Source organism: Oryzias latipes, chromosome 8, assembly GCF_002234675.1.
Source record: "Oryzias latipes chromosome 8, ASM223467v1".
NCBI lineage: Eukaryota > Metazoa > Chordata > Actinopteri > Beloniformes > Adrianichthyidae > Oryzias > Oryzias latipes.
The window spans coordinates 16,189,965-16,204,151 of record NC_019866.2 but is presented as its reverse complement, the minus strand read 5'-3'; the positions used below and the strand labels follow the sequence as shown (position 1 = coordinate 16,204,151).

Here is a 14,187-nt window from a genome sequence, read left to right as displayed (position 1 = left end):
CAACTCAATGCAGCTTTTAGGATTTTGTCAAACACAAGTGAAATCTGAATATTTAAAACTGCTGCTTTCTGGTTTTGGGAGAATAATTATGTAAATCATGACCTACTTTATGAACAAAGGAATTCAGCACAATTTCTTTAGCTTCTCAAACTGTGTCTTTAAAAGGTTCATGTTAATGCATCTTTTAAATGACTCTATTTCAGTGAACCTCCGGTTACACTTGGATTCTCTGTACATCAGTATTGATCCGCAAGATACATTTTCCCTCCATTTTTTTAATATATTCTTAATGTTATGCTAAATATGGTCTTGATTTTTTTTAATGTTACATCCAAGAGTGAAATCCTGACACTAAGATAAGTGGAAGATATCTGTCCATCAATACACTGTGTGTTTGGAGGAGGGATAAAGCAGACAGAGAACAGTGTGACAGTGTGCGCGTGGGGGTGGAGATGCAAGCATGCTGCCGAAGTGTACCATGTGTTCATTAGAGGTACCAGATCCTCCCCAGTTCGAGCGCCCAGACCAGGCAGGAGACCCCCAGACCCGGTGCCTGAAGGCAAAGGGACCCACGCAGTCCGAGTGAGGGGAACCACCCACCCACCCGTCCAGGTTCAGAAAACCCTCCCTACGGGGGCCCCCTCCAGCATCGCGGAGCACGGGTTACGCCGTTGGGCGGCCATTGGGGCCATCGGGGGCTGGACTCAGAGATGGAGATGGAGCCAGGAGCCAGAGGACACAGGAGCCGCCCACCACCCAGCCGGAGCCTCATTTACTCTGCATTTAAACTGCACCTCATCAATAATGCATTTTCAGATTTTTCTATGTACCTTGAAGGACACATTTTCAAGCAGCTTGGAAACTATTGGGGAAAATGTAATCAAACAGGAGGAGCTACAGCTTAAAGTTGTTAAAAATGATAAAACAGATTTTTTTATAACGAAAAAGAAAAGTTTGACAGCTGAAAGACGTTAGCAGTGACCGACATGCTTGGGTACATGGGGAGGGTCTGTGTGTGTGGCTTGATGAGGGCTGGTGTCACCAGGTCATCGAACACCTGTCCAGCAGGACATCACACAGAGGGCCACCAAAATGGATGTTAAACGAGTGGGAAAAGCTTTCAAACATAGATGTTCCCACCAAACCATATGAAGGTCAATTAAGGTCAAAACAATCCACCAATCAGCATAACATGGGCAGATGCAGACAACACAGACATATAGACAGTCAGCAACTTCCAGCTTTGACATAAAAATATAGTCTTGTACTTTTCCGCCATCCACAGTTGGAAGAGGCTTGGTGCCAAATGTCAAAGCAGGGCAAATCTCATGAATTTATTTTTCTTTTAGAGCTCTATTCCAATATAGAAAAGACTTGGTGTCATAAAATTCTGGCTAGAATTTGTCTTTCATGATCAATTTCAAACGGTCGGCACTTCTGTAATTTACAAGGACGCCATCCACACTTCACTACCGAATCCAAGTCCTTGATTAGCCAACGTTCCACCTGGTTCATCTTCCAACATAAAGTTTTTGCACATAAAGCCCAAAAATGGTAGTTAAAAACTGGCGTATTTACTCGTAAATGAACAGTTTTGAATGTGGTTACCTTAAACGCCACTTTGCATGGGTTTACATAGACCTTTTAATGGAAGTGGTCACTCGAACAGGCGTTTCCAAGGGTGGTGTGAACGCGGCATGAGACACAGGGAATCCAGAAGGAATAAACACCAACAACCCAGTGCTTCTCAGTAAATTCAACTTATGTTGGAATATTTTATACCAACTAAGAAGTTCTCAGTTAATCACATTTAGACAAATGTGTAACAGATGAGAGAAAAAATAAGCTTTCTGTGCTCATGGACTTTCAGATTTTTGTGTTCTTGGTCTGAAAGATGGAAGTAAAAACAAAAGTGTTTGTGTTTTTCTTGAGAACATCTGCATATACCATCAGACGTACAGCCGTGAGGCATCCATAGATCATCCATAGAAGAGACGCCTGTAAACAAATTCATGAAGAAAAGTGTTACTAAATGTAGAACAGAAAGTGGGTGAGCCCAACTGCGCAGCAAACAGCAACATGCCCCCCCCCCCAAGAGTCCTCCGACAGACAAGGAGCCTGAGGACATCATCCACCACCTGGATTAGCAGACATCCAATGCAAAGATGGGGCGAGGTGGGACCCCCCACCACAGAGTCAAAGGAAAAAGGACAGCGTTAACAGGGTAGAGACCAGTTACCTGAGAATCCTGAACACCTGCCACACCGCAGAGGCAGACTGTGGAGCTGCTGTATTCCTCGCTCCACTAGCAGTTCACTCCATGATCCTACAGGGAATACAGAACCGGCCCCAAACGGTATGAGGGAGCCCCTCCCAACAAAAAGAACAGACTTCGCATAGCAATGGGCACCTCCCAAAAACCAGAGGAGCAGCTGATGAACCATTTCACTGTTGATAATTCTTATTTATCAAGGTCAACTCATGATCATGAACCAATTCCTCTACAGCACAGGGTTAGATCTCCTTAGCAGCACATAAAAAATTGCTCCTGATGTGTTTTGAAGGAGAAAGAAATGTTGTGGTCATCCTGCTCCTGCATTTATTATACAATGTTTTATTCATCTTTATGTAGCACAACTTTACTTCACCTGAAAGGTTTATTTTAGTCCACGGCCAACAAGTAAAGTACCGGAATGAGAGGATTAGCATGCCATTCTGCACTGGAAAACCAAAGATGGAGAATGCAGGCTGTTTTACAAAGATTTACGAAGAGACAACAATGCATGCATGTATCCATTTAAAGCTGGAATAATTGCATTTTTGCCGTCCATCAACAGATAAAGATATTGTCATTGTAGTTCTTTGTAGTACATTTCAAACACAATGAAACAAAAGCTAACAAAAAAATGGAGATAAATGACAAGAAGAAACAGAAAAACATACTCCGATTTTTATTGTTAAAACATCCTGTAAACTCGCCTTTTTTAATCAGTTAATCAATCAATCGATGACAGTCTATATATCCATTTTTTTTTAACTTGTCCTGTCCAACAGCTGAGCAGACAGATGAGAGCTGAAAATCTCGTGTTGAACATATTGTACAAAAGGGGTTATGAAACATTTGACAAACTAGGTGTATATTTAAATAAACCCGTTTTGTAATTTAGGTTGAACTTTTTTGATCTTGCTCATATCTGTAACAGGCTTTTGCTGGACCGGACGGAAAAGGAAAGAAGGGAAGAGGAGAGAGGGATGCCCAGGGGGGTGTAGGAGGGTGATTAAAGAGGAAGGGGGTGGAACCGTGAAGCAGCATAAGGCAACATGTTGCTGGATGTTTATAATCATTACAGTCAGGCTTATAAGTAATATTAATCCAAAAAGGGGGCAGGGCCTGTCCACACACCCACCCAAACGCCACAAACATTACTGTGGATTCCAAAAAAGCCCACATACAAAACATATGAACATGTTCACATCACAATACAACTGATGTTCACACACGCATACTTATGCATTTGGACCAACACGTGACCCCCGCTGCGGCAGTAGCGCGAAACGGGACCCCCCCCAACACCCGCACGGCAGCAGATAGAGAACAACCGCCCGCTGGGCAATTACATCCGCCACCCAGGCCAGGGCCAGCAGGACCGCCACGGGGGTCCCCATAGCCAAAGAGCAGGGAGGCTTGGAGGGACAGAGAGTGCAAGCCCCAGCCCAACCAGGAAAGCAGCCCCCCCCCCCCCCCCCCCCCCCCCCCCGCCGTGCCAGTAGGGCCCAACGCGGGGCCCGTGCCCTCGGACCCCGGGCACGGACCAGGGCCCCCCAAGGGAGACCCCCCCTACGCTCCAAAAACCACCCATCCAGTCCACGGTTGGTCCAGGTGAGAGCAAGGCAGGCCACCCACCCCTGCCCAGGAGAAAGACTCCACAGAGCAGTGGGGGTCCACAAGAAGTGTTGTTACCACGGCTCGACAAGGCTCACCTATAGATGGAATTTGGAGAGGGCCAGCGCTCTGTCCAGCAAGGACTAGAACCCACACCACAGGTACACGGACACCCCCAGGCTCAGGTGTGATGTAAACCCCGGCCCCCGGTCTTGCCAGAGAGCACAGGGATTCCTCTCCCCGTATGGAGAGATGGCCACCGGGCCCAGGAAGTCAGCACCCAAGGAACACGGGCCTGGTACCACCTATCAGGGATGGGGGACAGATGGTCCTAGGTCCCACCTTCCTCGTAAAATGTGTGTGTTTGTAAGCATGTGTGTGTGCGTGCATGAATGTGTGTTGGAGAGTATATTTTTGAGGGGTAAAGGGTGTGTGTACTAATGGGGATCAGTTAAAATTGGCGGGTAGGGCGCTGAAAGGACATCTGCTGCTTGCTGACATAGATGCTCAAGCCCCCCCTACCAAGGGTCCTATATGTCTAAGGTGCAGTTAAAACCGAGAATTAAAACCATTTCCTTCTATCTTTCTGATATTGTTTTACTTTTAAATAAAAAAGTAAAATCAACTTTTTCAATAAAAAACTTTATTAACAAGATGAAGTGACAGAAAAATCTGACCTTTATCATTAGAAGAAGTTGTTGTTAATGTCTCCTTTTTTTCCTTCAAACATCAACACAGTGTTTGAATCATTTCATCCCCATATCTTGATGACATAGTCCTGGTTCAGATCCAGATAATCTAGATCACTGGGACTCCAACCTCTTTCAGGTCACAGACCGGTTTCACCCTTGTGCTATCTTGTGTTATCCAATGTTGCCAAAGGCACGTTAACGTTGGGAGTGGGGTCATCTAGACCCCACAAGATAGCATGATGGACTAGCCAGTACGAGGCTGAAGAGATTTTCTTTTCTTTTTCAGCTTCCAGTTTCCCTTAACTTTTGAGGGTAAAGTTTCCCTCATTCTGTAAAGAAATAAACACTCGGAAATGCAGTTTTAAGCTATTTTGTCTTTATTTATGTCCTCCATCATTATAAAGTACTTATTAAAAACAACAAAAACATGATTTTAATTGGAGGGGGTCTTCAAGAACCATGAATTCACATCAAGTATGGGAGGAAATCTCTGATCACACAAATGCTTAGAGAAATGTTGGTGTTTAATAAAGAAGTGATTTCCAGCTCCAGTCATGGGGGAGTTGTTTTTTGTTTTCTTTTTGGGAATGAATCTGTCATCTTGGCCTTAAAGCTGACATTTTTTAACAAACAGAACCCCACAGGGTCATCAGCAACTTTCTGGGAACACAATGATAAATGTTTTACAATTCAGAGCCGGGAATTGAAGACTTGTTTGACTATTTCTGTAATATAAATTGACTTTCGAAACATTTTACTGTTTTCTGACACAGTAAAACAGTAAAAATTAATAGTATTTTTCCAGCTCAGAACTTTTTTTCATACAGTTGTTGTTTGAACCCAAAAGCTCCTGGTTCGTCTCCTCTAAAGCGTCACATGGAGGGAAAAGCAGCACCATTAAACACAAAAACCTTCATGTACATATTTGAATGTATTTGAATAATATATGGCATAAGTTCTGAATTAAATCAGAAAGAGGTTTCCCTCTTTCTTATGTAGGCACACTTTAAATGCATAAGTTAACCGGAAATGAGAAGAAAAGAAAAAAAGAACTGACTTAACATTAATCTTATCAGGCTGAAAAATGTTGTCATAATTTGAGGAATTAAAGTCAAACCCTAGTTTACACAAATTTAAAGGTTGATTAAATAATTCCCTGACAGATACACAAATGTGTAGGTCATGTACGTTATAATACAGCTTAGAATCAAGGAAAGGCAGAAAAAGAAAGTACAGTTGGAAGTTGTTATATTTTATTTATTAATGCAAGTTTTCTTATTTGTATTCATCTAAAATGTCAATGCACTACACACAAATATAGATATTTATTTAAAGCTGTGTAGATAAATATCTATATATGCTGTGGTTTGAATTCATTTTGTTGTCATTGTATTCATTTCATTTTTTTTATAAAGAAAAAAAAATGTTTGCCACCAAACAAAAACGAAGACACTTCAAAACCAGCTAAACTATATATGAAAACTGAACTAAAAAATAAATGTAGCAATAACCCTTGTGTTATACTATGACACCACCTTAACATTGACGTGTTCTCCCTACCATGACAAAAGTGGATAAAGGTGGAGATGATTTCATGTAATCCATGGAGACCAGTGAAGATCACAAATCATTGAAGAAAAAAGTTCAACACACTGTCTGTGGGGTCCAGATGACCCAACTCCCAATGTTAAAGGGCCTAGGATGGCACAAGGGATAAACCCAGCTTTATATTTTCCAAAAAAAATAAGTTTTTATATATTATAAGGAATTAAAAATGTTTTTCTAATCCAAAATCCATTGGTGGAATTTGTGAGTCAGTAGCTTCATGTGGTGTTTTTTACATTTTAAAAAAAGTGTTTATATGAGTCTCTTCTCTGAAAAAAAATTACTCTCATTTTATCAGCAACTTTCTAATGATGATCATCAGATAGAAAAGACATCTTTTAAATCAATCATGACAGGAAAACAGTTTTTGGTAAAGTTTAGCCCAATGAGTTCCAGTTTAATCATCACAGTCTGAATCCTGTTGTCGTCATCTGGACACACAGCAATTTCTGTCTTCTCTGCTCACTGAAAGGATGCAGATACTTTGCCATTCAGCAAAACGAAAAAGCAGTCAGTAGTTTAAACTTACAACGCCATCTACTGGGGAGAGATCAAAACAGCTCAGGAACTATATCAAAAAAGTCATTATTTATCACTTTGCTTTACGTTATTTTTTAATTGTTAAATCTTTGCATTGACAGACTAAACAGCATCTTGTCTTATATGTTTTATTTTTCTCTGACAGCTAAATCTGAAAGTCTATAAGATAAACCAAAGAAAGCACACATCTGTAATAAAAAGTGCTGATTGTGCTGTTTTTTTTTTTTGCTTTGTTTTATTTATTCTAGCTAAACCGCCTCCTGTTTTATTTATTCTCATACCTCATAATAATGTATAGAATTCTTTCGATGACATAACTTTAAAAAATATTATTAGTTTACTCGCTAAACAAATGAAATGTATCATTATTATTATTATTATTACGTGTTAATATTTTGCGGGGGAAAGTCATTTTGTGCATAAATAGTTTAAATAATGCATTTAGTTCTTAAAATAACTTAAAAGCTGAATTTATTTGCTAAGAGCTACAAAACTGCTAGCATCCCACTGTTCTTGAATAAAATAGAGAAAAAGTCACTGAAAAAAAGGAAAAATGAATTTGAAAAAAATGTGTGAATTTTGGAATGTAAATAACCGAATAAAATCTCTTGACAATTAAGAATTCTGGAACCTGCTGCAGGTCATGAATCTAAATCCTGAACATCTGTGGGAGGAGCTTAAACAAAATGACAATTCCACCTGGGACACGTAGAACAGTTTGTTTATGAGGAGAGTTCACAGGAGCAGCAGAAATGTGGAAAATGATAGAAAAAAGTTGCAGAAACTTGTGGATTGGAAAGATTATCTCCAAAAATCAACAGCAGTTCAAACAGAATTTCTGACATCAGTGTTTAAATTGATTTAAAATGAAATTTTTGTTTCTTCAAGGGTTCTTAGGGGCCTTGTATCCCGTACCCTCCTAAAGCGAGCAAAAGGGCTCTTTCATTGCACTTTTGTCTGGCCAGTAGAGGGTGCTGTGTCCAAAAGAGAGGCTCAAGGCGAGAGGGCTGGTTTCTAAAATGTAACGAGAAGGGCCGGACCTGGAGCAGATATGTGGCGTGCTTTAGTAATCCAACTCATTAGAGAAAGATTTTGGATGAAAAAATGCTTTAATTAAACATACTTAAAAACAAAACACTTTGGATTCTGTTTTTTTTATTGTGGCTTTGTTCTCATTTTAGTGCCAATTGCACCAATAAGGAAAACACAAACTCAGAGAGATGTGGTGTTGGAATGATCGGAAAAATGACTGTCGACTCGGAAAACAAACACGAATGTCAGAAAAAATGTAGAATGTATTCCACCACATGAATGTAATAAGACCTATCAATTTAATTTATTTCAGTTGGGCAGGCCAGATGAAACAGTTGTTCGCCCACCCCTAAGCCATGGAATTATTTTAATTGTAAGAAAAAGGAAAGACAGGAAAAAAGAAGGAAAAATTATGGATAAATGTAAAAAAAATGAAGGCAAGAAGGAACGATGGGCAAAAAATGAATAAAAAAAGAGAAAGGAAGAAACAAGAAAGAAACTAAAGATGAGGCAACAAGCAGGAAGATAAAAGAAGGAAGACAGAAAGGAGAGAGGAAATAAAATTAAAAGAAAGAAGAGAAGTGAGGAATTTTCAACTATTTCCACAGTTGGAGCGTTCTGCAGTCTGTCTTGTTTTTCTGTAGTGAATTAAAAGATGAACATTTGGACTTCTGGAGAAAATATACATTACTTACAGTTTTAAAATCTTCAGTGTTTTTATTTTTTAAAGCATCACTAAGTGAAAAAATATCCACCTCCTGTATTTTTTTTAAAACAAAACATTTTAAATAATCTGTATACATTTCAACTTTTCTCTCTGCTATTTCCAATCCTCCTCATAAATTTGAAGCCCTCGTTCAGCGAATAACCACCCAGTACAGCATTGGACAATGCAGAAAAAACAGCATTTAATCAATATTTTCTTCACATACTGATTAAAAAATAGGCCAGTGCAGTTAGGTTACCCATCTACAGTGAAGACATCTGAACGTTTAGATATCAAAATCTCCAAAACATCCAAATTTTTCCCCAAATGTTTCTTTTTCTTAAATAAATTCAGATTAATACATGCAGTTTTCTACAAACTTACGGATAAAAAAAAGTGGGAAAATTGGTGAGGTGGGGGGGGGGGGGGGGCAACTCTTACAAACAGTGATGGTAAAAAAAAGTAAAAGATGCTTTTTGGTCAGGGTGGTCTGCACTCCAAAACTATCAAAATAAAACCGGCTGAGGATGATTTCTACAAAGAAAAGGGTGGAGGAAATGCCTTCAAGGGCAGACTGAGTTCTTTAAGAAAACTGTCAGATCCAGATCCCTACAGACGTGCTGTGAATAAAAAAGCTAAAAAGAACCTCACCCAAAAACAGAAACATCCCCAACCTCTTTCTTTATATTCCACAGCTAAAATAGAGCGACCAACACCATGTAAAATTTCTTCCTTTTCCCTTTTTTTTTTATTCGATCAGGTCACAGTTCCGCCCTCTCCATGCATATGGAAGATAAGCAAAAGGCATGGAGGAGGAAGATGGAAACACAGGATGAGTCATGACTAAAGGTCATTAGCAGTTCTACAGTATGAATACATGAAATAGGACGATAGATGACGTCATACTTTCCACTTATTAAATAGTATTTATTGCACTCTGGCTACACAAACTTATAAAAGTTAGTTTGGTGGTTTTTAGATGTACAAGAGGAGAAGAGAAAGAAAGGCTCAGTGAGTCCATCACTTTGACTGTATAGGAGAACTGGACAGAGTGGGTGACCCCCGGGTTCTAACCAGAGAAATAAACAGCTATTATTCTGTCACAAGAATAACCATTCTTGCTCTACTTCCTGTTTCTTGCTAGTTATTTTTTATATCTCTATTGCAAGTAATGCAGAATATACCCTGGCCAATCTGATGCCTCAATAATGAGGCCAATCAGATGCCTCATTGGTCTTACAACCAATGTTTAAAATGTTTGACGAATTTCGTGTAGCCAGCTTTCAAGCTCACACCTGATTGGCCAGTGTGGTTGCCATAGAAATGTTGACTCAGACTAATCGCTGCTAGCTGATGACTTTTGGTTCCAACATGCCGACTAAATTGAGTTCATTTAGTTGGAGCCAGAACTACGCTATTTTCTCCTGATGACATTACACTTGGTCCAGTTCTCATATACAGTCAATGGTCCATTCCAAAAATGGTTTTTCCGTGATTTTTTCTGAGTTCATTTAATTTAATCCATCGTTCGTGAATTTAAAGATCTCAAACTCAAGAAAAACCTTCCTTTGATCCTCAGTTTTACATAAGGTTAGCTAGAAAAGCAGGTTTGAAACTAATTTCCTCACTGAGCCCACGTTGAAGAAGAAGACTCCACAGACGTTTGAGACAACGAACACGGTGCACATTGCTCCTTTTCCTTGAAATAGAAAAATAAAAAAACGCTCTTTGTGCCCTCAGCTCGCAGTTTCATCAAAGGGGTCCCCGAGTCCTCAGCGGCACTGTCGTACATTTTGAAAAGACATTCACAAGAGGACACCAGAGGAGAAATCAACATCTTGAAATTTCCAATTTGTGTGCAAAAACACATCTTTGACCTCTATAAAAATATGTGCATATGGATAGAGCTATTTTTTTTATTCTAAACAAAAAAACAGTATTTTCTTTTTATTTACAATGCACAGGTACACAAAGAAATCACTACAGTGCTGCCCTGCAAACCCCGCCCCACACACCTCTGTGCCAATGCAAGCACGAAATGACGCCGACTTCTTGGATACCAGATTCAACAAGAACGACCACTTTCACACCCGCACGCACACGTTTGCCCGGATCAATGTGATCGAGGCGCCAGGAGAGGGGCTCAGCAGAGCGTCTGTAAGAGGACCTGAAGTTGCATATCCCACCGTCCACCCATCCCCCCACCCTCAAACGCTTGCGGTTCACATACCCTGAACTGGAAGGGTCAAGGGTTGTTGTTTGGTTTTTTTTTCTGCAGCCAGACGCTGCTTCCTGATTGGCTCGCGTGGGTGGGGACAGTGTGTGGAAAAACTTTGGCTACAGAGTAAGGTGGCTTTAGTCCTGTTGGGTCGTTACTATGAGTCCCTAATGCAAGTATGTACACTTGATAGATGCAGCCTCATAGAGTTTTTACGGCTTTCAAGCTAGGTGTATAAAAATCGATTCATTGTTATAAGAGAAGTCAAAACGAGCAATTAAAACCTATAGAAGTTAGGTAACCCCAGCTTTACCGATAGACGGTCTCTTTCCTGCAGAAAAGCAGCTTCATGGCGCAGTTCTCTGATTATTTGCGTTGAACCCAGCGCTGCTTGCCATCCTGCCGTCAAATGGGGCGGAGCAGGCGTCAGAGTCCACAAATCTGGACTGCAGTGGGTCAAAGGTGTCTCGTAGCGGGGGAGCGAGGCTGCACTGGAAGGAAAGGCAGGGCGTTTGGGAGGAGAGGTGCGTGAGGTTGGATGAAGATGTTGGGGCTGATGGGGATGTGTGGTGGCGTGGGGGCGGGCGTTAGCGGTGGGGTGTGCGTCTGCAGAGACGGAGACAGCGGCGCAAAAGGGGTGGGGGTCAGCGGGGCTGGCATCTGCCTGTGTGCTTCAGCGTCTGGCGCGTTGGAGTCACTGGACGGCGTCCTGCGGCGGAGCAGCATGCTGCAGTCGGACAGTTTTGGGGGTGAGGATATCTGGGCGGGGTCCCTCTCTGAAGGAGGGTGGATGGATATGCAGGGGGGGCTCATCTTTTTCTTCCGGTGGCTGCACCCTCGCCGCTCAGACTGCACCCTCACAGGGAAGGCGGCCTTCTCGGAGCGGCTACTGTCCAGCGTGAAGTGGGGGGCGTCCCCTGTTATGACCGCCTGTGGGAGGCAGACCTCGATGGAGTGGCGCCGCTGGTCGTCAGCGTAACCTCCAGATACGGTCGAAGGCTTCTCCAGGAAACCTTGGTTGTCAACACTGAAGCCTTTCCTGATGTCCTTCAGTCCAACGCCGAGCAGACTGAGCGCGCTCCTTGACGAGGATGATGGCAGAGGAGGCAGAGGAGGCGGAGATGAGGAGTCGGCGCAAACAAAGCCCGGCAGAGTGTAAGGGGAGAGGGAGTGGCTACGCCCGGCTTTTGTTTTCCCCTCTTGCAGCCTGTCCTCCTCGTTTCGCTGGCGCTGACAGGCAGAGCTGGTTATGTGATAAACCTCCTCGTCGGCTGGGTCGAAGAGGGAGGCGGTGGACGGCGGCCTGGGTCGACTACGGAGGCTGGCTGAGCGGGAGGGCAGACGTGGGGAAGGGGGCGGAGGGAGGAGGAGAGACGGGGAAGACCTTGGGGGAGGTAGAGGAGAAGGGGCAGAGAGTATTGAAGGAAGGGGGGATGGCGAAGAGGGGTGGTGTGGGATGGGGAGGGCGGAGTTGGGCCTCTCTTGCTGCTCCGAATTCTGGGACTCAACAGAATCCAACTTAACCGCCACCTGAGAACGCAAAGTCACACCGTCAGCCTTTAGAGATAAAAGCACTTGGGTGGTGCTGGGACATGGGAGCGGCTCACCTGTCTGTGCAGGGTCCGTGGTGAGGGGCTGGTTGTAGGCGGGACAATGCGGGGCAGTGTGGAAGTGGGACGGGACTGAGGGGGGACAGAAGAAACATCTGGAACTTGCAGGAGAGAGCGGCTCTTGCAGGGCTGCGAGTTGACGGACGCCACTGTCACTGAAGAAAAAAAGCACATAGCGTCCAATTTCAAAAAAACATTTTTAGCATTTATTTCGACTCTTATTTACTGTAAATGTAGTACAAATATGTCTTATTTTAAACGTGTACGATTAAGACAGGAGTTCCTAATATGACGATTGCAATAGGCTATCAAAAATAAAGCAAAATATATTTAAAAATCAAAATTCACTCTAGCCAATCATCATCCTCACCATGAAGTCTACTACTTGATTAACCCTGGTGCTATCCTAGGCACTTTAACATTGGGAGTTGGGTCATATAGACCCACTAGACAGTGCTCTGAACCTTTTTTCTTCAATGATTAGTGATCTTCACTGGTGTCCATGGATTACATGAAATTTTTCCACCTTTATCCACCTTTGTCATGGTAGGGAGAACACGTCAATGTGAGGGTGGGGTCATCTAAGATAGCACAAGGGTTAACATGCAGAACGGCCAATCAAACATCCTGTGAAACATACATCTGTGTACATGCGTGTTCCCACTAGCAGATAAGTGTTGTGTCAGAATTCCTTCACTACTCAGTGCACTTTTTGTTGGGCTATCCGAGTCTATTCCAAAATTGAGCGCCCTAGAAATTTCCCAGGAGTCTCTGTAAAAAAAGTGTGTGCATCCATGCTCATTAGATTGGCAAATATAGAGCACAATGCATTGCTTTTGAACAATTATCCATATGAAAAAAATGTATTTAATTGACCTTTTAAAAAAAATCCAAGTTTTCAGCATCAAAGCACAGTGGATTTATAAACAGTCTTCGTAAAATGTTTATATTTATTAGGTTTTTATTTTAGGGAATCTGTGACTTTAAATTTGCTGTTTTAAAAAAGAATTGATGTCCGGACTGCTTTGAAAATCCAGGACACAAGATCATCCCTCACTAAAAGGTTTTCTGTACTCTGGGAGTAGGGAGGAAATTCAGACGCGGCCGTAGAGTTTTCCTCCCTCTTAAACTTCAGAAAGGTGTGAGCGTTTAGCGTCAGACTGCTCACAGTGGATGTAGCTGCTAATATTCCTTTTTTCACTTGTGTGGTTTGAGGTCAGTCACTCAAAAAAGAACCTTAAATAGAACGCACGCGGAACATTTCTGTTGTCGGCACAGGTACTGCACAGGACCCTCAAGCTCCCCGGCCTCCGGTAGAGGACCCGAGCTCGGAGGGGAAACCACCGGCGTAGGGTGAGAGGGCCGTTTTTTATAAATAAATACATACACACATCTGAATTTTAGAATGTTTTTTTTTTTTTTTTTATCACAGGAGGATATTTAACAACAGAACAAAAACATTTCAGCTCAAAAGGATTGATTTAAAGATGGCAGAAAATCTAACAGATGATATCAGTTCTATGACATGATTATCTGTAAAGAAGTGTCTTTTTTAAGTAATAAAGTCCTCTGATCTGTAAAAGACTAAAAAAAATAACATAGTAGTGACCAAAAACTACATATATTTTCAGTCCTGCAGCTATAATCAGATGACGATTCTCCAAAAAATGCACAGATGCACTTCCCACTCGCTCACATCATTTCCAGTTTAGGTCGTTTACTCCTTAACTTCACAAAAAATGCTCCGGTATGCTCCAGTGTCCGGCCAAAATTTGAAGCCAACAAATGGACCGTGCAGGATGGCGTGTGAGTGCCTCTTGCACTTTTTATATTACATAAAGACTTCCCAACAGAAGCAAAAAAGAAAAATAAAGATTGTTTTTCTTTTTTGAAAAGAAAAC

General features: G+C 42.0%; 1 protein-coding gene across 2 annotated transcripts in view; it reads right to left on the bottom strand.

Annotated features, from left to right (window-relative positions):
• Positions 1–8,638: 8,638 nt before the first annotated feature.
• LOC101161560 (voltage-dependent T-type calcium channel subunit alpha-1H) overlaps positions 8,639–14,187 on the bottom strand; it is a 132,950-nt gene continuing 127,401 nt past the window's right edge. For both annotated transcript variants that reach the window (XM_011478366.3, XM_011478367.3), the window contains exons 37-38: positions 12,284–12,441; positions 8,639–12,206 (exon numbers count right to left, since the gene is read on the bottom strand). In XM_011478366.3, coding sequence (XP_011476668.1) covers positions 11,133–12,206; positions 12,284–12,441 — 1,232 coding nt within the window. In that variant the 3' untranslated portion in view covers positions 8,639–11,132. The remainder of the gene's footprint in view (positions 12,207–12,283; positions 12,442–14,187) is intronic.